General features: G+C 39.4%; 2 protein-coding genes across 2 annotated transcripts; both read left to right on the forward strand.

Moving 5' to 3' along the window:
• On the forward strand, positions 1-19,956 carry SFT2D1 (SFT2 domain containing 1). The gene is made up of 8 exons (XM_032681868.1): positions 1-158; positions 6,464-6,550; positions 8,980-9,062; positions 12,465-12,546; positions 14,932-14,967; positions 15,729-15,787; positions 17,155-17,184; positions 19,268-19,956. Exons 1-8 carry the CDS (start codon positions 96-98, stop codon positions 19,305-19,307), a joined length of 480 nt encoding a protein of 159 aa, XP_032537759.1. The 5' UTR covers positions 1-95; the 3' UTR covers positions 19,308-19,956.
• Positions 19,949-23,563, forward strand: PRR18 (proline rich 18). Its single transcript, XM_032681867.1, has one exon. It carries the CDS (start codon positions 22,388-22,390, stop codon positions 23,186-23,188), a length of 801 nt encoding a protein of 266 aa, XP_032537758.1. The 5' UTR covers positions 19,949-22,387; the 3' UTR covers positions 23,189-23,563.

Here is a 23,563-nt window from a genome sequence, read left to right on the forward strand (position 1 = left end):
TCCCGTCCCGTCCCGTCCCGTCCCGTCCCGTCCCGTCCCGTTCTGTTCCCCGGCGCGCCCCGGCCCGGCCTGGCCCGGCCGGAGGGAGGGCCGGCATGGAGAAGCTGCGGCGGGTGCTGGCCGGGCAGGACGACGAGGAGCAGGGACTGACGGCGCAGGTACCGCCCGGGAGGGCCTGTCCTCCCTCCTCCTCCTCCCCGAAGTTTGCTGCATGCGCCGAGGGTTGTGGGCACCAGACCCTGTCCGGTGTATGAGTTTTGACACGTTCTTGTTGTGTGAAGCTTTTTGCTCTGTTAGTGGCTTGGGGTCATTTGGTTTTATTTGTCATTTATTTTATTTTATTTGCTACCCCTGCTTTGGGGTAGCAGGGTCTCCTTGTGTCGTGTATGCTCTTCCTACTGCCTGGCCTTGGTACTTGATCAGTCAAACAACAGGTTTTCTTTCTAAAGAAAGGTTTACTTGTGCTCTAGGGCGACCCTGCTTAAGCATGGGGTTTGGACCAAATGGCCGCCCACTGTGGTCCCTTCCAACCTGACCAGTTCTGTGATTCAGTGTAAATTGCTTCTCCATTTCCTTGTGCCTTTGAATTTGCAAAAGCAAAGAAAGATTTTCTTTAGACAAGGATCGTTTTGTGTATGTTGTGCTGAAGTTACTTGTTTCGCCATACTCCTCAAGTACAACTTAATTTTTGTATTGCCTTCCCGCTATCTTTCTTATCTCTTTGTTTCAGTTTTACTGCGCTTGAACGCCATACATTCCTGAGAATTAATTTCTAGGCTGAAGCAAAACTGAGCATACTTACAAAGAACCATTTGTTCTATCAGCTCCCTCTTAATCGGTGTGACTGCAGGTCAAAGTGCCCCACATCAAAGAATATCTTGATACTGCTTACTGCGGAGTGCTGGAGCGCAGTGGAGGAAGCTGGAATGTAGAACAGCCTGTGTCTGACTGCAACTAACAAACAGCCTGAACATAGCTGGTATAATATTAGTCCTAGCAGCTTGCTGCTGACATGCTTTATTTGGTTTTGCACTGAATTGCTGCTGATCTTCGAGGTTTAAGAACTTGGCCTCTTTGCAACAATAAAGCAGCTAAATTTTGTCCACACCTAATTCTGGAAGCAGTGCAGAATCTGCACTTTCACACCAGAACTGGCTCCCAGCATTTGGGAAGGATTCTTCACCTTCTGATCTTGTCTCAGGATTATCAAATAAAGACTTACATTTCCATTAATGTCAGTTCAGTTCCAAGAGAATTAATCTGCCGTCACTAGGCACATTTCACATGAGGCACATGATAGTGACGCAGAGGTTTCCTTTACTTGATGCTGTGATGTTTAAAGCAATGATCAACAGATAAATGCCTACATCTTTTAATACTTTTTATATTTGAAGTGTATATCCTGAGGAGAGAACTGAGCTAATAGTGTGTTACTTTTTAAATGTCAGTAATTAAACTATATATGCTTTCGCTATTGCATGTAATGATCTTGTTATAGCCAGAGAAGACTTTAAATAATAAAAGCGTGCCTATATTTAAAGCCTATCCAGTACATGATAGAAGAAAACATATAAATGCGTCTTTGGCACAGTGCAAAGGAGCTGCATGCTGAGATGAACAAGAAAGATCTTTAAAATAAATTAATACCCACTGAAGAAAAAATAAAATCAAGTGCTTAGGTCAGGCAATTTCTCATCTGTAGGTTACTCTCAAAGTAGCAATGTGTTTGTAGAACACTGGAAATCAAGCCTTTTTTTAGTGAGGAAATTCATACGTGACATTCACTAAAGCTATAGCTGAATGGTGCTGACTATTTTTAAAGTGTGTGTGTTAGAACAGAAAAGTTCTAATGCACCCATGAAGAGAAGAATACTTTTTAAGAGGTAAAGTTGTGAAAGAAAGTATAAGGTTATGCATTTTGTGTGTAAAATCTTCAACTGTTGTAATGATCTTTCTGGAACTGCATCATGTGTTTGGTTAAAAACAATGGCCCCCTGATGTCAGCTAATGTCAATAGCTGACAGTTGTGTAATAGCTACCCTATGGTTCATATCTATAGATATCTCTGTGTTTTTCTCCTTGATTTTTACAGAACCATTACCTTGAAGTCAGTAGTAATTCCTGCTAAGTAGACGTATATAACGAAACAACTGTGTTACGATCCACTGAAGTTGTTCTGTACTTTCTAAACCAACTTGTTTCTTGCTGCAATTAGATCCATTACTCTAAATACATTATAAAAAATGAACTAAAAGAATTCATTATCAAAAAGATCAATAAAGAATTGTAAGTATGCCAGTGTAATGATGTTATCAGGGCAGCATTATGCTTTTTAGTTTTATCAATACGAAAACTAAAATAAAATCAGTCCATGTGACACATTGGCTAAGTTTCATGTCAGCTGACAGCAGCTTAAAGCATTCAATGAGATTTCAGCAAAGAGGAATAGACCAGATATTTACATTTCTTATATTTTATTCTCTAGTGATGACATAAATACATATAAGGAAGTCTGTTAGGGAAAGATGAAAATATCTCTTTAAATATTTTTAAATTATTGCTTAGAAACTCAATTCTGCAAATTTACTTGACATTTGTTTTAATTTTCTCCACTACTTGCATGTTCTTAAATTTACCATCAAGAAAAGATGTAATTGCTAACTTCTAGAATATTTCTTAAAACTTGTAAAATAAAATGTTTCTGCTTTTCGATTTGCCCACATGGAAAACTTTTATAAGATCATTAATATTTGGGGGGAGCTTAGGTAGATGTTCAGAACCACAGGAAATATTTTTGATTAAAGGCAGCCTTGTAGATTATTATTAATTTTGTTTATTGTGTGTCCGTTACAAACTGTTCAGCAAAGATGGTGTTAACCATCACTTGCAGCTTGTCTATTGGACTACTGCAAGACTGTTCCTTATGATTCAGGAAGTCTCCGTTACAGATTCCAGTTTCCACAGGTTTCCTCTTTATTTCTGGATTGTATCATTTTTTTGATACAATATTAGCTTGAAATATCCTGTGAATAAAAATCCTTGCGTCTTGCACAGGAGATTGGCATTAAAGTTTAGCTACAGAAAACTAAGGATTTCCATTTGTTGATTTCAGTTTCATTTTTCTTTTTCTTCTTAGAAACAAGCTGCTAAGCAGTACAGCAAGAGGGGTGTGTCTTAAGGAACTCCCTTGCCACCATTACTGTCTAGTTCTCCATATGAATCTTTCCCCAGATGTGGAACTTGCCTGGCAATTTTTTTTGTCCTTTAAGTAAAAGCTTCTGCTAATGCAAATATCATAGACTGCAATGCCAGCTCTTTTTATCCGAAATCTGGAATTAGCTGTATGGTTTATGTCAGACACACAAAAAAACCCTAATCACCCTTGCGTTGTTTCCTGCTCATTTCCTACTTATTTGTAGGGTTCCGTTTCATAGTTTCCGAGAAACTAAGCTGTTACTTCAGAGCGTCTCATGGTCCCTTGTATAGGCATTACTGCTTCTGCAGCACGTGTGGCAGAACAGACACATGCTGTGACAGGTCCTCAACTTTTACAGATTATAGCCTGGCATTTTAGCACAAGTAGTTGAACTGTGTAGCTGTTACTCACCTTTTGCAGCAAGGTACTTCCCTATAGGGGTGGAACAGGCATCCTGAAAAGATAACGAGTTCCATTGCTTCCGTGAAACCTAAAAAAAATTAATCATAGAATTTCCTGAGTTGGAAGAGACCCACAAGGATCATTGAGTCCAACTCCTGGCCCTGCACAGGGCATCCCCAAGAATCACACCATGTGTCTGAGAGTATTGTCCAAACACATCTTGAATTCTGTCAGGTTTGGTGCTGTGACCACTTCCCTGGGGAGCCTGTTCCAGTGCCCAGCCACCCTCTGGGTGAAGAACCTTTTCCTAATATCCCAACTAAATCTCCCCTGACACAACTTCAGGCCATTCCCTCGGGTCTTGTCACTGGTCACCACAGAGGAGAGATCAGTGCCTGCCCCTCCACTTCCCCTCATGAGGAAGCTGTAGACTGCAATGAAGTATGCCCTCAGACTCCTCTAAGAGATACTCTTAGGTATCAGGGGCTAAAAAAATGCATTACCAGATCTCAAGTTTCAGAGTTTCAAACGCTGCATTATCTAGGTTCAGCTTCACAACATAAATGGTGATGGCATCGGGAATGGTTGGAGGATCAGCCTTCATTTTAATGCCAATTAATTTATTATTACAGAGAATGCTCTGTTGTGGTGCTCTGGCAGCCCTCATGCCACAGCCCATCTCCTGTAGTTCATGTGCATGTATTGTCAATCTAAGTTTTTAAAAAATCCATAAAATGTATGGAACTAGTTTTAAAATCATGTTTTAAATCTTGTGGCATTGTTTGCTTCTAGCCCTTGTGTGGTTCTCTTGTTTCTTGTGTTTGTATTTTTTTCAACTCGTAACTGTTAGGGATTTAGATGAAGATAAAGCTGTTCACAAATTTATATGAAGAATAAAATTTCCTGTTAGTCATTTCAGTAGCACCGTAGATATTAAGATGAGAAGTAGAATATCAGTAAGTGGCAGCAATCTGCCTGATACACCTGAATAAATGGTTTATCTTCATTCTTTCCATGTTTTCTAGGCAATCTGGAAAGTATGTGTTGGGTTTACTGATAGTCTTGGCCTATCCACTATTCATTTCTGAGCAGGGATGGAAAGGATTTTTACTCTTTTTTTCTGTGTATGTGTGTGTGTGTGTACTTGCTTGTGATTAATAGGTGTAACTAAAAGTGTGATTGAAATGGATATCTTCAGCTATGTCCTACCAGCTCTTCCTACTCTTTGAACATATGTAGGCATTCAGGACTGTGACTATCAAATATGATTTCAAATACTAAACCATCTTTCAGTTTCTGTTTTTGTCTGTTTCTTTAATGCATGCATAAGGATAAAGTGTTGGACCTAACAAGGTAAGCTACATCTTCTGACCTTTGGGAAGTTCTGTCTTAACTGCTGAAATTAGAAAAGAGGAAACAAAACTCAGAACAATAGGGTATCCCAGCTCTGTGTCTGCTCAGACAGTAAGCCAGTGTAAAAGATTATTTTTACTACTCCCCCTTCTTAAATAAATATTCAAAGTAATTTAATTTTATTAAGTAAGGTGGCTGATTTTTTAATAAAACTTTATAAAGAAAATAGTCCAAGCTATTCCTTGTTGACATACCTTCAGATGATGATTCATCCCAGCACATATACATGTGCTTGTGTGTGGCATATTTTTATTAAACTAGATATGGATTCTTCATTTGTAGAGATGTGACATTGTTCTGAGTAGTAACCAAATTTCATTGGTTCACTTACCACTGCGTGAAAGAGAAATTTCTCCAGAGAGTAGGAGAAACATCATACTCATTGGCTGAGGAAGGCCTAACTTATTTGGTTAATAGGACTTGATTAAAATATCTGTAGACTAGATAACAAGAGGGCAAGTCTGTTTGTGTCATCTGAACAAATAGGAAAGTTGGCTTTTTATAATCATCTCATGTAAGCTGAAGCAATGCTTCACTTAATAGGCCAGTTTAGAATAGGAAGTATATTTAATTTTAGTGACCTGGAATAAGCTGAAATACATTGTTCTTACAGCATGGGTGGGGAAGATGACCTGAGCATATCTAACAAGTCACTGCTGCTGAAGGGGACTGTTCTGCCAGCTCTGTGGCCATGTCTCTTTCTTTACATCAACCCTGTGGCTTTTCTGACATCTTGCAGAGCTGATTTGGCTCATTAGGACCAAGTCATCAGAATAGAAGACACACTAGTCCTCTTCCCACATTGTGAGTTTTGTCAGCTAGTTCAGCTCATTAGGGGAGTCTTACAGGTTCTGGAGTCACTCTGGAGAAGGAGGAAATAAAATAATCTCTTTCAGCATGTTGGCTGTCTGATGAGACAAGCTGTGTGTTAGTCTGCCTACACCTTTACCCCGTAAGGAACGGTAACTGAAGCAGAGTCATAATGCTTGCTGTGGATACTGGTAATAGTATGTACAAGGGATCCTCTCTAGTAACACAAAAAGGTGGTAATGTTTATAGGAACCTACAATGCTGCACAAATAGATATATTCCACTGCAAATTGCTAGAAGGTTCATCCATTCTTTTGCTTTGGTACAGTTGTGATAATTTTCACTCGAATGGTAAAAGAAAGTGTTTGAAAGTGGAGTTGTATTGCGTGAATGCCAGGATATACCTTCATGGGTTTTGTCTTTTTTGTTTGTTTTGGAAATATATTTCCAGACCGTTAATAAAATTTTGTACTATGAAAGAATTAATATACAAGTGGCTGTTCAGCAAGGTAAGATGATTGTTTCTGGCTAAAAAAATATTTTGTTTGAAATTAAGGACTTCAGCGGTAAAGGAAAAATTTCCTTTAGATTGTTCAAAATTGGGTTTGTAATATCCTCTTTTTTTCCTCTCTTCCCATTAAGGTCCTTGATGCCTCAACACTCAGCTTTGGTACTCGAGTCAGATGGTTTGCCATATGCTTTGTTGCTGGCATTGTGTGCTCTTTTCTTGTAAGTAAACAGTGTTTTTTCCCTGTGCTTTATTACTGTTCTACAGTAGAACCTCATTCATATTCACACTTTATATGTGATTCTATGTTTGCTTTATTCTGTATTCTAAACTTTGTATCCACAAATTTAACTGGACATTAAATGTATTATTGGCATGTAGGGCTGTTGCTCTCTAAATTACGATTTTGACCAGTTTTCTTCCACTCACAGCAGAGAGCTTTATTATTGTGGCAGAATATATTTTCTTACTAAACAGTTTGAAGACTGACAAAATGTAGATTTGTAACTGGTGTACTAGGGGTGTGTACCCATCTTACTTTTATTCTCTTCAATAAAAGGGGAAAAGAGGTTAAGCTTGAAAGGTTTTTAAAGGATGAAGAAACCACAAGTGTAACTTACCACACTTAACAAATCAATAGGTGATGACTGTGATACTAATTGACATTTGAAAAACCTGCTGCATTCCTGGTGTTATTAGAGCCAGCAAATCATTTATTCATTCTTGAACTTGAGGGGCTGGCAGGAGTCTCAAGCCTGCAGTTAAAAGTTGAGATCTGTTAATTGTTTTGGTTATCAAAATCTGCTGGAAGTTTTCAGCTGCATGGGAAGTCCCAGAAGCCAGTGAAAAAACAATTGATGCTCTTACCTGCGAGAGGTTTTATTTAAATAGTAATCAGATCAATAAAGGAAATAGAGAGTGGTATTCTCCATATTGATATCTATGCCAAGTACAGTGACATATCTGGCTAGATACTTGTGTTGGAGAGGGGGCAAGTTCTAGGGAGGGAGCTCAAGATTGGATGGGAGTAGCCCTTTTTTAGGTTTAGTTGACTTCCTCCGCCTGACATTCTCCCCCCCCAATATTTAACCAGTATAATCACAAATTTTACTACACATCACATTTGTGCTTTAACATCTATTTCTGGGCATGTTAACATCACTGATTTTGCTGCTATTTCTTTTTTAGTATTTAAACTTTGTGTCTATTCTGTATCATATGGTGTAATACTGTGAAACAACAGATAAAAGGCTTTTGGATCTTGGTTTCTTAAAGCTTCCTTGAATTATCTTGAGCTTAATAAGAGTCAAAACTCTGAGCAGTGTGTTTGTGAAGCTCACATCTTGTAGAATTTAGCTTCCTAGCTAAGCTTTGCCATGTAAGAGAGAACTGGCAACTCTGCCGCCTTCTTATTCGGATTATGGACCATTTGGTAGATTTATTAAGTTCTTGGCTGATGAAAATTGAAGGTGGTGTTTTTTCTTTAATCAAGTCTTTGCAAAGTGTCTGTAGCTTTCATTGTAGAATACAGTTACACTCTTTTCTTTCACCTTTCCATGGCTGCTTCTACTGTGCAAACTGACACCACGGATTTGCACTGAAATAGCAATTGGGTAGAATATAGTTGCTTTTTTTCTTTCTTTTTTTTTTTTTCCTCCCAAGACACAGTGTCCACATCACATCTTGTTTTGCTTCTAGCTTAGGCTCCATTTAGGCTCTAACAGGCTGAGAAAATTGGGGCTGTTCAGCCTGGAGCAGAGAAGGTTGTATGGAGACCTCATAACAGTATCTGAAAGGGGCCTGCATGGAAGTTAGGGAGGGACTCTTTGTCAGGAACTGTAGTGATACAAAAAGGAGTAATGGATACAAGTGGAAAGCGGGGACATTTAGGTTAGATATATGGAAGAAATTCTTTACTGTGAAGTGCTGGAACAGGTTGCCCAGGGAAGTGGTGGATGCCACATCCCTGGCAGTGTTCAAGGCCAAGTTGGATGAGGCATTGAGCAACTCGGTCTAGTGGGAGGTGTCCCTGCCCATGGCAGGGGGGTTGGAACTAGATGATCTTTAAGGTCCCTTATAATGCCAAACATTCTATGATTCCATTTCTCTCTGCTCATCATAGGTAACTGTGATCAGCAGAAGGGTTTGGATTTTTTTGTGTTTAGTAGAAATAAGAAATGTCTGGAAGTAAGAGTTCTAAAATATTTCTATTCAGCCTTAGTGCATATTAAACTGCAAAACCAGATAGCTGATTGGAGGAGAAAGGAGATGAATATTAGTGTGGTTATAAGACAGTTTATCCTTTGTGTGTGGAGGTACAGGATGTTACAATGCAGTGGGGCATTGTAACAAAACTGAAAGTGCTGTAAATAGAATATAAACAGTACAAATAAATGTGTTAAACAATATAAACAAATATTTCCTAGTTGTAAAGATACTGTGAAATACAGTAAACCAACACACTGTTTTGCCAGTAGGTGGCAATAGAAGTATGCTGAGTAGTGACTACTGCAACTCTGAGAGCAGGGTACTTCGCTATTGTTATGTCAGAATGATGCTCTTCATAGCATGAAAATATATTTATAGACTATAAAATCTAAATAAATTGAATTAACTAATTGCAAACATACAAATAACTTTTCTTTCATAGGGAACAGCATTGCTGTGGCTCCCAAAGGGGATCAAACTTTTTGCAGTGTTCTACACCCTGGGAAATATTGCTGCGTTAGCCAGGTACGATTTCTTATGGTTATTAGAAGAGTACCTTCCTTTTCATCTACATTTCCATTTGCTTTTGCTCGAGAATGGTGTTTATGTTGTGTATAAACAACATTGTTTTCATACTGAAATGATAATAACATAAAAACTTGTTTATTTAACAGTTTTAACACTGTCATAATTGTTGAATATCAGTTATCTTACATGCTTGTTTTGTGGACACATCACAACTGCTGTCTGAAGTATGAGTAACAAATTGCTCGTTGAATGTTTTGTACTTTTTATGGCTCAGTCCTTCTGCCAGGTACAGAAGTACCTCAGTTTCAGGGGCAGGGTGGTAGTCTCCATACTGTGTGAATGCTTTCTTACTGGAAGGAGCTTTTTGCTTTTAACAGAGAGATCATCCTGTTTCTCTCTCAAGAGAAAATTCTTTGAAAAAGGAGATGTTCAGGAAATCCTTGTTTTGACTGTAAGGGCAAAAGCAGAACCTAAAAATCATTCACAGTGTATTTTTAAACCGTTTGATTCTTTGAAGTATTCCACATAACAGTCTTAAAAGATTTGCAGAAGGGAACTCTTAGGATCAAAACTTTTCTTTTACAATTTGAAAGACATGTAAGAAACAGTGTCCATGAAGTATTTTCAGTTTCTATTTGTCCTCCTTCTCTTATGATCTTAATGTAGTTGATGCATGGTCATGGGACTCAAACGCCATTGAGTCTGGTCTTGACTTTCATGGACTCTATTACTTTAGTCAAGTGACTTAATTCTTGAATCAAAGCATTGTTAATCTGTTAAAACTGTGGTCATGTGACATTAACGTTTGAGAAATGTGAAGGTGTACTGCTTTTCCTCAACAAATTTGTTAGGAGCCAAAAATTTCTATACTGAAATTGAATCTCGTTTGTAGAACTATTCCATCTCATACTAAAACAAGACAAAAAATTAATACTGGAGGTAGGCAATGCTGAGTGTTTCCCTTTCTCTCCCTTATCTTACTCTTTGTTGTTGGTTTGGGATGGGTTTTTTTGCTGTTTCGTTTTTACCTAGTACTTTGCGTGTGTTTTCACTGCTTCAAATTAAATTAGAATGTTAGAAACTTGGTACTAATCAAGTCTAATTGAGGTAAGAGGAAAGTTTTTACAGACTGTTGTTTCTTTTAGGAGAATGCTGAAAAACTTTAGTCTGGACACCAACTAAAATTAGAAGAAAAGAGAGGCCGCCCATTTCCTCCAGTAGTCCTTTCAGATATAAACAACAGGCAACTGTGTTCCACGAACAGTAGGAAATGACAATAGAGTCCCAAACTGACAAGCAGATTTAAACTTTTTCAGGCTTGTTCTCAAGTCTGTATTTAAAACAAAATGCAGTTACCAGTCCTATTAGCCTGTTTATTCCTCTCTAGCCTGTTTTTACTATAATTTTCTAGCCATGAACATGAAAACAATGATACTTACTTGATTATTCTCCGAGATGATGAGTGTATCTCTTACAGAATGTGTTGTATCTAGGAAAAATATCCTGTTTAAGTGCAGGACCTCTAGAATTGTTTTTCAGCCTTTCTTTTTTCTCCCTATGGAATCTCCTCTCTGGAGAAGCTCTTGTGATGTCTGTCTTTCAATGCTCATCAGATTACAAACAACGCATTTTGCTTTCTATATTTTTTTTCTGCCTACTTTACGTGGCCTAAATTTCACTCCTTTTTACCACCATATTTTCATCATCCCTATCCTTCCAGCTAACTAATTTTTTCTTCTAGTTCTTCAGATCCCCTTTTTTTTGTCTTAATTTAATTTTATGGCTCAGCAGACAAGATGAAAAAATACTGAGAAAAAGTTAGTTTGGATTGCAGTGAATTTAAAACTTTTTTCCTATTGAATTGTGAAAACATTTTTTCCCATTTAATACGGACTTTTGAGATCTGTCTACACAACTTAAGAAAAAAGTGAAGAGAAGGGGGTATGCATGAAGTTGCTGGTAGGGGAACATCTGGGTGTGGAAGATTGAGTTCTGTTTACTGCTTGGGATGTGGATTCCCATATTTCTTCTATCTTAGAAGGAGGAAGGAGGAAGCTCTATCGAACTCTTCCCTGCTACTGATTGTTTAATTTCATATAAATAACTATTAACTAGAAAAGGTGTTAAACTAGATTTTCTACTCTCTAGTAAAGCATTCAGAGCACCACAATATTACAGGCATTCTAATTTTCTCACTAAATTGTCATGTTTTCTACAAAGGAAAATGACTTCAATGTCAGGGAACAAAGAGACTCATCTCAAAATATTTGAAGCCAGAGAATTACTCCTGTGGTTGTGAGTTCTTAGTTCAGATGGCATTTCTTTGCATGAACAGGTACAGCATAGTGTTGCTGATGGTTTTTGTTCTCCCTTCAAGTTAACTACAGAGTAGAAAAAAGCAGGAGGATTAGTACAAACTACTGAACTTCTTCTTTCCTTTTTGCTTGCTGAGTTTGACCAAAAAGTTAGAGCTTCCCTGTAATCTTGATTGTAGCTACTTGCATGCCGTCTGGGTAAAAAAGTTTATTGTTAACCAGAAATTTTCTGCAGAAGTTTGGTCTTTGTATCTTTACATTATTTTGACAAGTCAGTTCTTAAAACAGCTTCAACATGAAATTCACTAAATTTCACCTTGATAACCCTCTGCTGTACTTACAGCATAATGGGTTTTTTTGTAAAAAAAAGCCTTTCGTTGTTGTTGTTGTTCCTCTAACCACTGTACTTGTTCCCGTTCTCTCGGATATGATCTTCATTTTCTTTTGTAGAGTTGAGTTTTGTCATCTTTTTTTTTTCTTATATATTATGGTGCTTGTCATCTTAAAATAAGTCAAAACATCTTGGACTACCCACACATTTCTAAATTAATGTAGGGCTACTTACAGTCATTGTTCAATCTCCTCCCTTTTTGTGTCTCTAACATGATTTAAATTTACCTATAACTGCACTGCTTTCTTCATTGTCTTTATTTATAAATGGCATTCAACACCATCGAACAGATTATTATTAGAAATGTGCTTTTTTCTTGGGTGATGAAAGAGTTCATGAAAACCGATCTGCTTCTACTCTTCTGTTATTCCTTAAGTATATCCTTGTCACACCCTCTGTCCTCTCTGACCTCAGCCAATGTAATAGTGTTCTTGTATTTGCCTATTACTTTTTTTTACTATGTTAATGGTTTGGAAAGAATCTTGTGTAACTGTTTCCAGGGCTAAATTCATGAAGTATTTCACCTTCTGTTCTAGTGAGTTTCTGTTGCTAAACACTGAAATACCTTTTTTTTTTTTTTAAAGCCTTTGAAGTCATCTAACTGTCAGAAAACTGGTTAATTACCTACTGCCTTTTACAAAGAGTTATTTGAAAGCGATTTAACATATGTTTTGTTTTTTTCTCTCCTATTAGTACATGTTTCCTGATGGGGCCACTGAAGCAATTGAAAGCAATGTTTGATCCAAAACGATTAATAGCTACAATTGTGATGTTGGTAAATATACTGTCTTTATTTCCTTTTATTAAAAAGTTTTCCTTTAGCCTCAAAGCTAAATTTGAGGCTTTTCTAAAGGGGATTATTTCTAAAGGGAGATATAACAGTCAAGCTGTTTAGCTCTGTATGTCATAGAGATTATCTAGCTCCTTTCTATCAGCCTGTGTTTCTGTTGCCTTTTTTTTTTTTTTAATTAATCATTTGGAGTGACATGTTCTTTTTACTGAATAATTCTTACTAAATGCTAATAGTAGGTTGATTATTTTTAATTTATTGTCTAAAATATTTTCTTCAAGAACAAGGCAAGAGAGAGACTTTTTAGCTACTGTGAAAAGTCAGTGGTCACCAAGTGTAGCTTGACAGTTGTTTGTTGGCTGCAGCTCTGTCTGTAAAGGTTAGTGGTTCAGTACTTTCACAGCAATGGAGAAAAATAATTTATTTCCTCAAAGTGTGGGAAGTCACATGTTCAGCTTTGTGATTCTCCATTGTGACATCTTTGGCTCCTTTACTTCCATGACCATCATTTCTTCTTCCAGGGGGATGGAAAAAACCCCCATCCCCAATATCAGAATTCCTATCCCAAAGCTCTATATTAGGTACTTCAAAACAACTTTCTGCCCTTGCTGCTCCTCTGTTTTGTATTTAATTTCTCCCCTGTTTCTCCCTAATTTGTTTCAACTTTTATTTTTTAAATGTAGTTGTCTATTCCTATTCTCCCTATCGTATAACTTTTTTTCTACTTGATTAGAGCTGATGTGAGTGCAAAATTTTTTCTGGATGTCTGTCATATGGATTGTATGGTTTTCCTCTCACACACCCACATTAAAAAAAAAAAAGTTATAATCTTATTTAGGAAGCTCGTGTTTGCCCATATCTTTTGGAAAAATCACTTGATCCTTAGCTTGGACTCCAAGCTTTATTCAAGAGATTGGTTTGGTTTGGGGTTTTTTTGTTTTGTTTTGCCATCTTTTACAACCAAGTTACAAGTCCTAGGGAAGCTATGTTTTGTAGGTCTGCAGTAAAAATGTCCAAGGATATCTCCAGTCTGTGTTTGCTGAGTATGAATTCTGCAACACTTTACAGCTGTGGGCTTTTTCTGGTGAAACTGAGAGCCTAAGCCAGACCCTTAAAACAGCAGGCACAAAAATCATTTTGCTCTGATGATCCTGTTATCCACCATGCTCAGGCATGGTGACAAAATAACTTGCTTTGAAGGCTGTAGAAACAATACACATCAGGGAAATGGAAAGAGAACAGAGAGTAGAGAAAACATCACAGACCTACCTACCTGTGCAAAGGAGCTACCAAAAAGGTTGGGAAAAGACAGAATGAAAGGTTTCACCGATTAGTGATCATGAACACTGGATGAGAGCTAAGACCGTTAGGATGGAAAATTTCAGTAAAACAGAAGAATTGGAAAACTTATGAAGTTTTGAAAACTTTGGATATATTTGACTGTTTTAATCCTCATCCTAACACAGAGCTAGAACTGTAGGCAGTTCAGGAGTCACAAACATATTTGGAAAATTTCAAGAGTCTGTTATTTTTCTTTCAATAAAACACCAACAATTTTTTTTCAGTGAAAACTAATTTAGAGTTTTTTTTCTGTTTTCTACTATGTGTAATGACAAGTGGAGGAAGCCAGATGAGATTTAGTGGAAAAGTTCAAAGTGATGATTAAGCTTGCACGAATGGTGTGATTACTTGGCATAGTAAACCAAATATATCATTGTAATGTTCCATCAGAAGTATATAAGTACCTTGAACAAAGCTTCACGTGAGCGTTTTCACTGTATCTGAGGCAGCTGCTCCCTAGTGGGCTCTTCATTACTGTCAGAAGATAAAAAAGCACTGGCAGATGGAAGTATAGCCTCTGTTTGCCAGATACCGTAATGGTGAATGGATGTTTTTAATAATGGATGGTAGTGATGCACATACCTTTCTTGTCAGAAATGGTTGTTATGAATACTAGATTCAGAATGATAGTATGTACTGAAATAATAGAGTAGCAGTACCCAGGTTGGTTGCTTTCAATCAAGCTTTATCATCTAACCCCACCTCTTAATAGACCTACACATAAGGCTACACACACCTGGTTATACTCCTCTTGGTTCCTGAAGTCAATTTCTTCCACCTCTTTCTTCCAAGACTCGTCCCACCTCTCTGGCCATGCATCTCTCATACTGTGCTTTGGAAAACACCACTTTACATGGAGTTCAGCATGATAGTCATTGTGTCTCAGGCCTTGGCTCTGCATGTTTCATAAGTCAATTCTGAAAATGCTGGTTACCCATTGAAAACACGAAAACAGTTACTGTATTTGCTCTGTTGTGTATTTGAGTATTCATTCTGGGGTTTTTTGTCTCTCCTTTCATCTCACCCCAGCTTTGCCTAGTATTGACTCTTTGTGCTGTATTCTGGGTAAGTGAGAACACTTTATTCCTCTAAGAAGCAATCCAGCTTTGTTAGTTTATTAATTGTATCGTGGCTTTAAGATACAGTTCAGCTGTGGAGGAAAGATGAGCTTTGCGTGTGGTGTTTCTGTTGTCAGGTGCAGTTGAGCTTAGGTGGAGTGATGAGCCTCCTGGCTGTAAAGCAAACACACATTTCCATCTGCTTGTGATGTAGATGAGAATACAAAATCGAGAGCTTCAGGTTCAGTCTGCAGACCTCTGGAATAAAAACTAAGAAAAGCAAGTTAAAATATTGTTTCGTTTTAGTGATGTCAGAAAATTTCAGAGAATATGTAGTGGTCTTCAGAAGCCACGGATACAGAATATTAAGCTAATTAAGACAATGGAAAAGAAACAGAACAAGTACTTTCAAGCATTTTGATTGGAAACTGGCTGTACCTACATTCCATAAAGTAAATATGTTGCTGGACATATTCATATGGAATGAACTTCCATATTTGCAGAAGTACAATCTCATGAGAGAGTGTTAGCACTGATGCTGTTAAGTATTTTCAAAGCTAGAAAAGGTTTTCATAGCATGATGCTAATGAAGTGATGGATAAAACAAATGGAAAGTTGTTAGAGAGGAAAGAAGTAGCAAATTAAGTTAAGATGATTTAGGCATTGTCAGCTAACTCAACTTTTGATTGAACAGACTGTTCCAATTGTTTACAGTATAGAATGGTGCAAAATGATCTAACTTGCCATATTTGCTTCATTTTTACTTAGTGGGACAAAAAAGGTTTGGCGATGTTATTCTGCATATTGCAGTTTTTGGCAATGACCTGGTAAGATTCTTAAAATTCCTTTTCATTTCTTCTTCCTGCTCCTACACTCACACGATTATAAACCTATATATATGCTTCACATGTAAGTGTGCCCAAATGCCAGCCTCAATCTGTTCTTCTGAGATAGGTTGTGTAACTCCAGCAAAATCTATATTCAGTCGTCTTACAAAAAGGGCAATTTTAAGTATATTCTGCAACGTGTGAACTTATCTGAAGCCTTATAAAAGGAATATATATGCAAAAAGATTCTCATGCCTTTTCTGTATTGTGAAAGTAACAGTATAATCATATGTTCTGTGCATCTCTCTCTTTTTTTGAGTTCTAACTATTTTTTCATTTTTGAAGTGAAAGAAACTAAACATTTTCATAGGGTATGTCCTGTCCCAGGAATACACAGCAGCACTGGGTAAAGAGGGGGTAGATGTGAGAAGGTAAATTTAGTGCAGCAGGTACTATGCACCCAAATGCACTCAGGGGCAAAGGCTTGGCAATGCATGAGTGCAGGTGAATGCCTGAAATCCTGGCAGAAGTTTTGGAAGTTACTCCTTTCTCCATAGAGATACATACCTTGTCCCAGGGGAATTACTTGGTGCTAACTCTCAGGCAACCCAAGGTGACCGCAGTTCTTGTTTGAACTTGCCCTGAATACACAGAGTCTATACTGAACTTGGGTTTGAGGGCAAGTAACCATTTGTTCAGGATAGGGACTGTTGGGCATTGTGCTGTGCCCAGGCAAATGCTTGGTATTAGACAGAGGAAAGACTACTAACTCAGGCTGTGTTCTGCATGTTTTCAGTAGACAGTTCACATTTGTTAAGTGTCCTACAATTTGATCAGGCTGGGCATGAGAACAAAACACCACCTGGAAGCTTGTGAGAAGCGAGTTTCAGAGGACAATAGAATTATCAGCTGTTTGAGTGTCACAGTTGTGGCATATTGTTCATACTACAGCATATAGCCGTATTTAGAGTTACATAAATATTAGATGTATATTTGCATAGTAATTTAGATTCTCTTTTAAGCTGGAAAAACGTTGTCTATATCATCTTGAATACAGTTTTTCCAGAAGCATTCCTTTTTGGTCTGTTCATAGTAAATCTTGGTTTTTTAAGTTCATGTGCATTAGAAAGTATGAACTACATTAAAAAAAAAGCCAAGGAGAAGTAAACCACCAAATCCTTGTCAGTATGTTTAGTTCTTATCCAACATGTAATCTTTTCTCAGGTAAGCATTAAATTGAATAGGTAATCTGGTTTAAAGTTGTGTTCCAACAGGTTGCTTTTATTAATGCTGGACTATAGTGAAATAATATAGTTCAAGGAGATACATAAACACTCTGCAAATATACTTTTTTCCTCTTTTTTCAGGTATAGTCTGTCTTATATTCCTTTTGCAAGGTGAGTGCATAATAATTTTCATCGTAACAAAAGTCAGTTACCTTTATGCTGGGGAGTAAGTATGTGAGAAGAACATAACATCCTTCCTTTCCCTTTAATTTTTGGAAAACGACATAGCTGAACTCAAAACTAATGCTTAATATAAGCTTTAAATACAAATAAAGTGCACAGTAATTATCTTTGATAAATTTCTCTCTAGTTTTCATCACTGAAAATAAATCAAGGTTTTGTTTAAATTCTCCAGTGATTTAAAAATACAGTGATACAATAGTGACTTTTTTGGTATTAAAATTAAAGTTAACTTACAGATCTATTAAAGTTAACTTACAGATCTGAGGTCTTAGTTAAAAGCAAATGAACAACATAGTTTCAGCTGCTTAGTCTGTTTCTGAATTCGTCCATCATTTTTGGGAGAGACAAAGGCAATGCTTTGTGTTAATTTTCATTTTGGCAAGCTTCTCTTTGTTTTCACTCTCATGTACAAAAAGGGAATGAAAGCTAGCCAAACACAGAGTGAAAACACATGCAAGTAATCCAATATAAGAATCTATTTTTTCTATAATGATTCATGAAAAATGCAGTTTGGTTTTTCAACAGTGTGTTTTTCAAAAAACAAACCAACAAGTTTTTTTTTTAAAGCTTCAGATTTCATCTAGGAAGGACTTTTTTTTAATATAGTAGTTGATAGTTACAGTGGATAAAGTACTTTACCTGAACTTGAGCTTCGAACTGTCATCTTCCTGTTTCTGACAATCCAAGCTAACCCATTCAGAAGTAGTGATTCTTGTAGTTCCAGTAGCCAGGAGACAGTCTCAGTAGGCTCCTTCCTTTTTTTTTTTTTTTTTTAATCTGCTCTTTACAGAAACCAAGTTGAGCTTCCAGTCACTGTTTCTTTTTTTTTTTTTTTCCCTACCGATAGTACTTTAAGTTCTGGGCAGAAAAAGATCAGGTTATATACATCAGTTCATTTCTGTGGTTTTATTTATCTGTTAGATTTTATGAGCCAAAGAATTGAATTTTATACAGACTGCTTTTAGTAATTTAGTGAATTCTTTAAGGATTATTGAATTATTTGCTTTTGTGGAATGCTATCATAAATTTCTTGTATAGGCTGCCTTTCTTACAGAAACAGTGCTCTAAATCTAAACTATGTTAAGAAAACAGTATTATGTCATTTGTTTAAAGTATGTATTTATCTTGAGTTCAACAAAATTATCATTCCTTGGTTTATTAATGGTTTACTCTTAAAAACAATTTACTTGTTCATGGGTTTGTTGGGGGGGTTTTGTTGGTTTATGTTTGTTTCTTTTAGTTAAATGTGGCTCTGGCAAAAAAAAGCCCTCCAAACCAAACCCAAATGAAAACAACAACAAATGCAACAAAACCAAACCCCATACCTACAGTGACTTTAAAGAGTCATGATGGTATGTTTCTTCATTTTTCAGCCAACTAACAACAGCATACAAATTCCACTCCTTAGCAAATTGTTACTTTTCTGAGAAAATGAAAAATAAATGAGACTTAAGTGAGTCATCTAAGTATAACAGTCAGAAAACAGCTAATTTTCAATTAAAAAAATACAGCCTTTCAGATCTTTCAAACCTTAAGGCTGCACCAGCTCTCCATCCTACACTGTCAGTACCTGCACTTTAAACCCTTCAGCCTGTGCTTTATTTCCTGCGCTGTGATGGTCTAACTCTAGTGTGGTTTGGACTCACAACACCTGTGTCTCACTGACTGGATTTGGTGCATTCCTCAGCCGTGCCCTTGCTGGCCAGCCTTTGTGAAATAAGGCTCTGACCTTTGCTAAGCCTCCAAGTGTGCTGCAGACCAGTTCTTAGCACTGTGTCTGCATTTTAGCATGTGCTGGAATATAAACAGCGTGGGAGACCTGTGTTTCAGATTTGGCTTGAGCCTTTGCTTTGGTCGCTTCAATAGAGGTAGTGTGTGACACACAGATCCTGCATTTAATAAACTATTGGTATTTGTCTTTAGTTTCTGTCATATTTTAATTTAAATATGTGATGGTTGAGATGTCTATAAAAAAAATAACAAATAACTGATTTTTTTTTTCTTTTTAAAGGGATGCTGTGATTAAATGCTTCTCATCCTGTCTAGGGTAAATTATAATCAGGAACCACTGTCCACTTTAAAAGCCAACTGTAAATTTTGCTCAGAAAACTATACTTTTCCACTCCTGAAATAACCAGTAACAATTCAGTATTTTTCTTGCCTTTTGCATTTGGGACATTAAATAATTTTTACTAGAAAGAGTTTTAAAAATAAATTTGGTGAATTGTTTGTGTTTACTCTGGAACTTCCAGGCTTTTTTTTTTTAACAAAAAAGTACATTGAAATACTTAATGCAGAGTAGTCTTAAAACTACTTTGCATCCAGTAACAGTTTATTCCTCAGTGGAGGCAAGCCACTATGATCTGGGTAGTATGCATAAAGATTTCATTTACAGTTCTGTCTGAAATTTGCAAGGTGCCATTCATGTTTGTACATTATCCATTGTATGTTTTCCTAGAGTTTTATAAACATTGTAAAGATTTGGTAAGTTATAATTAACTTCTCATTGGAAATGTTCTATACATGTGCCTTGTGGAAAAAGCGTAATATGTGAAAGATCTGTTTAATGCTTGTTGGATTTTATTGAAAAACTGTATTTTAAATGATTTTTTAAACTTTCGTACTTAAATACTTTTTACTAAAAGAACTTATGGCAAATGCATAAATGAGACTTGTGAAATAAATTCATTTTAAAGGTGCCTGAAATATTTTTCTTTAGGAATCAGCTACAGAGGCTGAAAATTTCAGCATTACACTTGAATAAGTATGAAAGTAGAAAAAGTGGGATTTGTACATGACTATATCCAAATTTGGTTATTAGATTTGCAGAAGTGACTTTAAAGCTTCTTCGTTTTTAATATTTAGACAAACTGTTAATCCTGACTTAAACTGATGACAGATTGAAATGAAATACCTTAATATTTGTCTGGATTCAGTAAAAGGTTCTCATTTCTAATTTTTTTTCAAGTAAGAGCTATTCAGTTATTCTGGAGCAAAGTTAAATCTGTAGTGGTTGATAATATATTGCAGAGGTTCTTTTGCACAGGATAGATGTGCTTGATTCATGTGTTCAAACCCTGTTGTTTTGGAATCACTTTTTTTTCTGTTAATGCACAAATACAGAAGAAGGAATGGCTTTTAAAGACATGAGCTGCAGTGTCAGGAAGGGGAAAACCCCAGTCCTCTTAGTATTCAGGGCTCAGGCTAAAGAGAGGAATTGCATTCCTGTAAATCGCAGTGTGTGTTGCAAAACATAGCAACGTGCTACGGGGAAACTGTATACAGGGTGATTGCATTATTTTGCATCTAAACTGCCAACCAAGGAACACCTTTTAACTGATTAAAACAACAAATTGCCAGCGAGGTATCCTTCCTGCTGGTGATGGGGGCCTGGGTAGTCCTGGCCCTGCAGCAGGCTCTTGGGCTCGCTGGTGACTGTGTGGTGTAGTGACAGCTGCTCCAGCTTTGCCCACCCCAGCCCCTGGGTGCTGGGGGACCCTTGAGGGAATTTTTAGTTCCTTTTAGTTTTCAGTTTGCATTGAAGATGAAGTAGCACATGCATAAGTGGTGATGGATGTAATCCAGGTAATGGCCACCACTGTGCCTTCCTCTCTTGCTGCTGCTGATCACAGCTGACAACAAGGGGATCCCTTCCCACTAGTCAGTGCTTCAGGGCTGGGCCTTCAGTTGCTCCAGAGCTTGTTTTGCCCGTAATCCATCAGTTCTGGTGGTACACAATTAATCACTGTAAGTTTTAATTAGAATGGTATTGGTTATTCAGATTTTTTTATTATTTATTTATGTACTATGGTAAGTAATGAAGTTAACGCTGATCAGTTAACTCTGAGATCACCAGGAGAGAAAGGGTTCAAGAGCTGAGGTCCAAAAGTTCTGTGTACTGGTAGACCTTCATATGCACTTAAGTCTTACATCATGTGTTCTTACTTGTTTTTCTCTCCTGAACATTTAAGGATTTAGTTCCTCCATCTGCATACAGAGCACAATACACTGTGTTGTTTTGTCTATATCTTTTGCTTCTTCACATCCTGTCTTTGTTTAGTGAGTATTCCAAAAGCTCACAGTTGATGAATCCTCATAGTATAATACCCTTTATGATAGCATGGAACCACAGATGTGAAGATCTCTATCCCAGTGGATTGCATGCATCCTACCCATCTTTTGATAAAGTTTTGGTATGCTAGGTAAAATAGTACTTCGAAGTAAATGCTGTAGAAATCATATGCCTTGACTACTTAGGCTAAATTTTGTAGTGGTAGTGATCTTGGATTGATAGGAAACATTTGTTTACTTACTGCTGTCCCATGAAACCTCTACAAACCTCTGTTGTTGTGTAGGACTTGAAAGGTAGGAAATTGCTGCCTTGTCCATCAGAAAAAAAAACCAACCAACAAAAAAAATCCCCAAAAACAACAGAAAAAAAAAACCCTACAACAAAACCAAACCAAAAAAGCATCACAACAGAAGTGTTGAACAATGCACTTTGTCTCAGTCACAGATGGCATTGAGGCTAGGAAGAAGCATCTCTGGACTATGCTCTTCATGAGTAAGTGGGGCAGCTCTTATCCTGAGAGTGGCTTGTGCATTGAAATTTGGTGTAGTAGCAAGTCTGCCCTAGGTCTGAGTGGGACTGACTGCACTCTTGTAATGTCTGCCTAACCTTATTCACGGTAATTCAAGTAATCAAGGAGCTCAAAATATTATTAAAGTTTTGAAGAGGAGAAGAGGGTGTTAGTGTAACGTGGCATTAAAATATTGCCCTTTCACACTTCGACGCTTGAGGACTTTGGAAAGAATTTGGAGCCTGTTTGCTCTCGGGCGTGCGTAAGCCCCGCCGTACTTTTACCTTCGGCTCTGCCGTGGGTCGGGCGGAAGAGGACCGGGAGAAGTAGCACCCGCAGCGAGCTAGGGAAGCTCGTCCAGGAACGACGGACAGTGCCGGCAGGACCCCGATCCGTGCCCGCATGCCCACCCCGCGCCGGGGAAGGGTGTTCCCGGGGCGGGGAAGGGCGGGAAGGGGGGCGGGTTATCGAGAGGGAAAAGCCACGGCTGTCGGTGCAGATCGAGCTCGCATCCAGCGCCGACGGTCGGGGCTCCTCGTTCGCCTGTGGCCATGGGGCTGCAGCCGCGGCGAGCCGCGGGGCCCTGCCCGCCCGCGGGGAGAGGCGCTGCCCTGCCCGGAGCGCGCCCCGCGGCTCCCTGGGCCCGCAGCGATGAGCCGGAGGGGGTTCCCGGCCGCACCGCCACCCTGCCGCCCCTCCTGCCGGCCCCCACGGCTTCCTCCGCTGCTCCCCGGCCGCAGCCCAAGAAGCCGCCGGCGGCCGCCTCGGCTCCCAAGAAGGCAGCACCGCGGCCCGCAGAGGAGAAGGCGCCGAGGAAGGCGCGTGGAGCGCCCCCGGAGCGGCCGGGCCCCCTCTCCAGCTCTTGGCCCTGCTCGTCCCTGCAGCGGCCGCCGCCGCGGAGGCCGCCGACCGAGCGGGGAGCGCGGCCCCAGCCCGCCCCGCCGCAGCCGCGAGGGCGCCCGGGGGCAGGGAGCCGCTCCTGCGAGAGCCTCGGCGGGGGGCCGGGGGAGGCGGCGGGGCGCTTCTCTCTCAGCCTGCCCCCGGAGGCGATCCGGGTGCTGCAGCGCCGCAGTCTGGAGCGGCAGCGGGGGCAGATCACCCCCGCGCCCGGCGGCAGAGCGGCCCTGGCCCGGCGCGGCGGCGGCGACCTGCGCGCCCTGCTGAAGGTTTCTCTGCTCAACGACCAGCACCGCTACGACGACGAGGAGTACGAGGAGGAGGAGGAGGCGGGAGCCGCAGCGGACGAGGGGCTGGTGCGGAAATGCACTGAGTGGCTGCGCGGCGTGGAGAACGCGGTCGGCCGCGACCACCCCGACCGGCTGGAGACGCTGCCGCACCTCGGCACTCTCTGAACCCCGCCGGGACCGGCTCCGGGGGAGCGGCGCGGAGGGGGCCGCCGGATCGGGAGGTGGGGCCGCCGTCTGCAGCCGTCATGCCCTTTGTGGTGCCGTCGGCGCCGGGGATTCCGCGGTGGGGCCCGTCGAGGAGCCCCCGGCCTGGAGCCGATCCCCGGGGCGGCGCCGCCGCTGGGGCGAGGGACAAAGGAGCGGCGACGGCCGGTGCCCGGGTGCTCGGAGGGAGGGCAGCTGTCTGTGGGCGTCCTGCCTCTACCCTTGGGGTTTTTTAAGACTTACGGATACTTTATAAGATGTGCGTAATGGTTTTGTATATTTGTACATAAAAGTTCATTTTTATTTATTTGAATAAATTACTCTTGTGTTGCGGTA

The sequence above is a fragment of the Chiroxiphia lanceolata genome, chromosome 3 (genome assembly GCF_009829145.1).
Source record: "Chiroxiphia lanceolata isolate bChiLan1 chromosome 3, bChiLan1.pri, whole genome shotgun sequence".
In the NCBI taxonomy this organism is placed as follows: domain Eukaryota; kingdom Metazoa; phylum Chordata; class Aves; order Passeriformes; family Pipridae; genus Chiroxiphia; species Chiroxiphia lanceolata.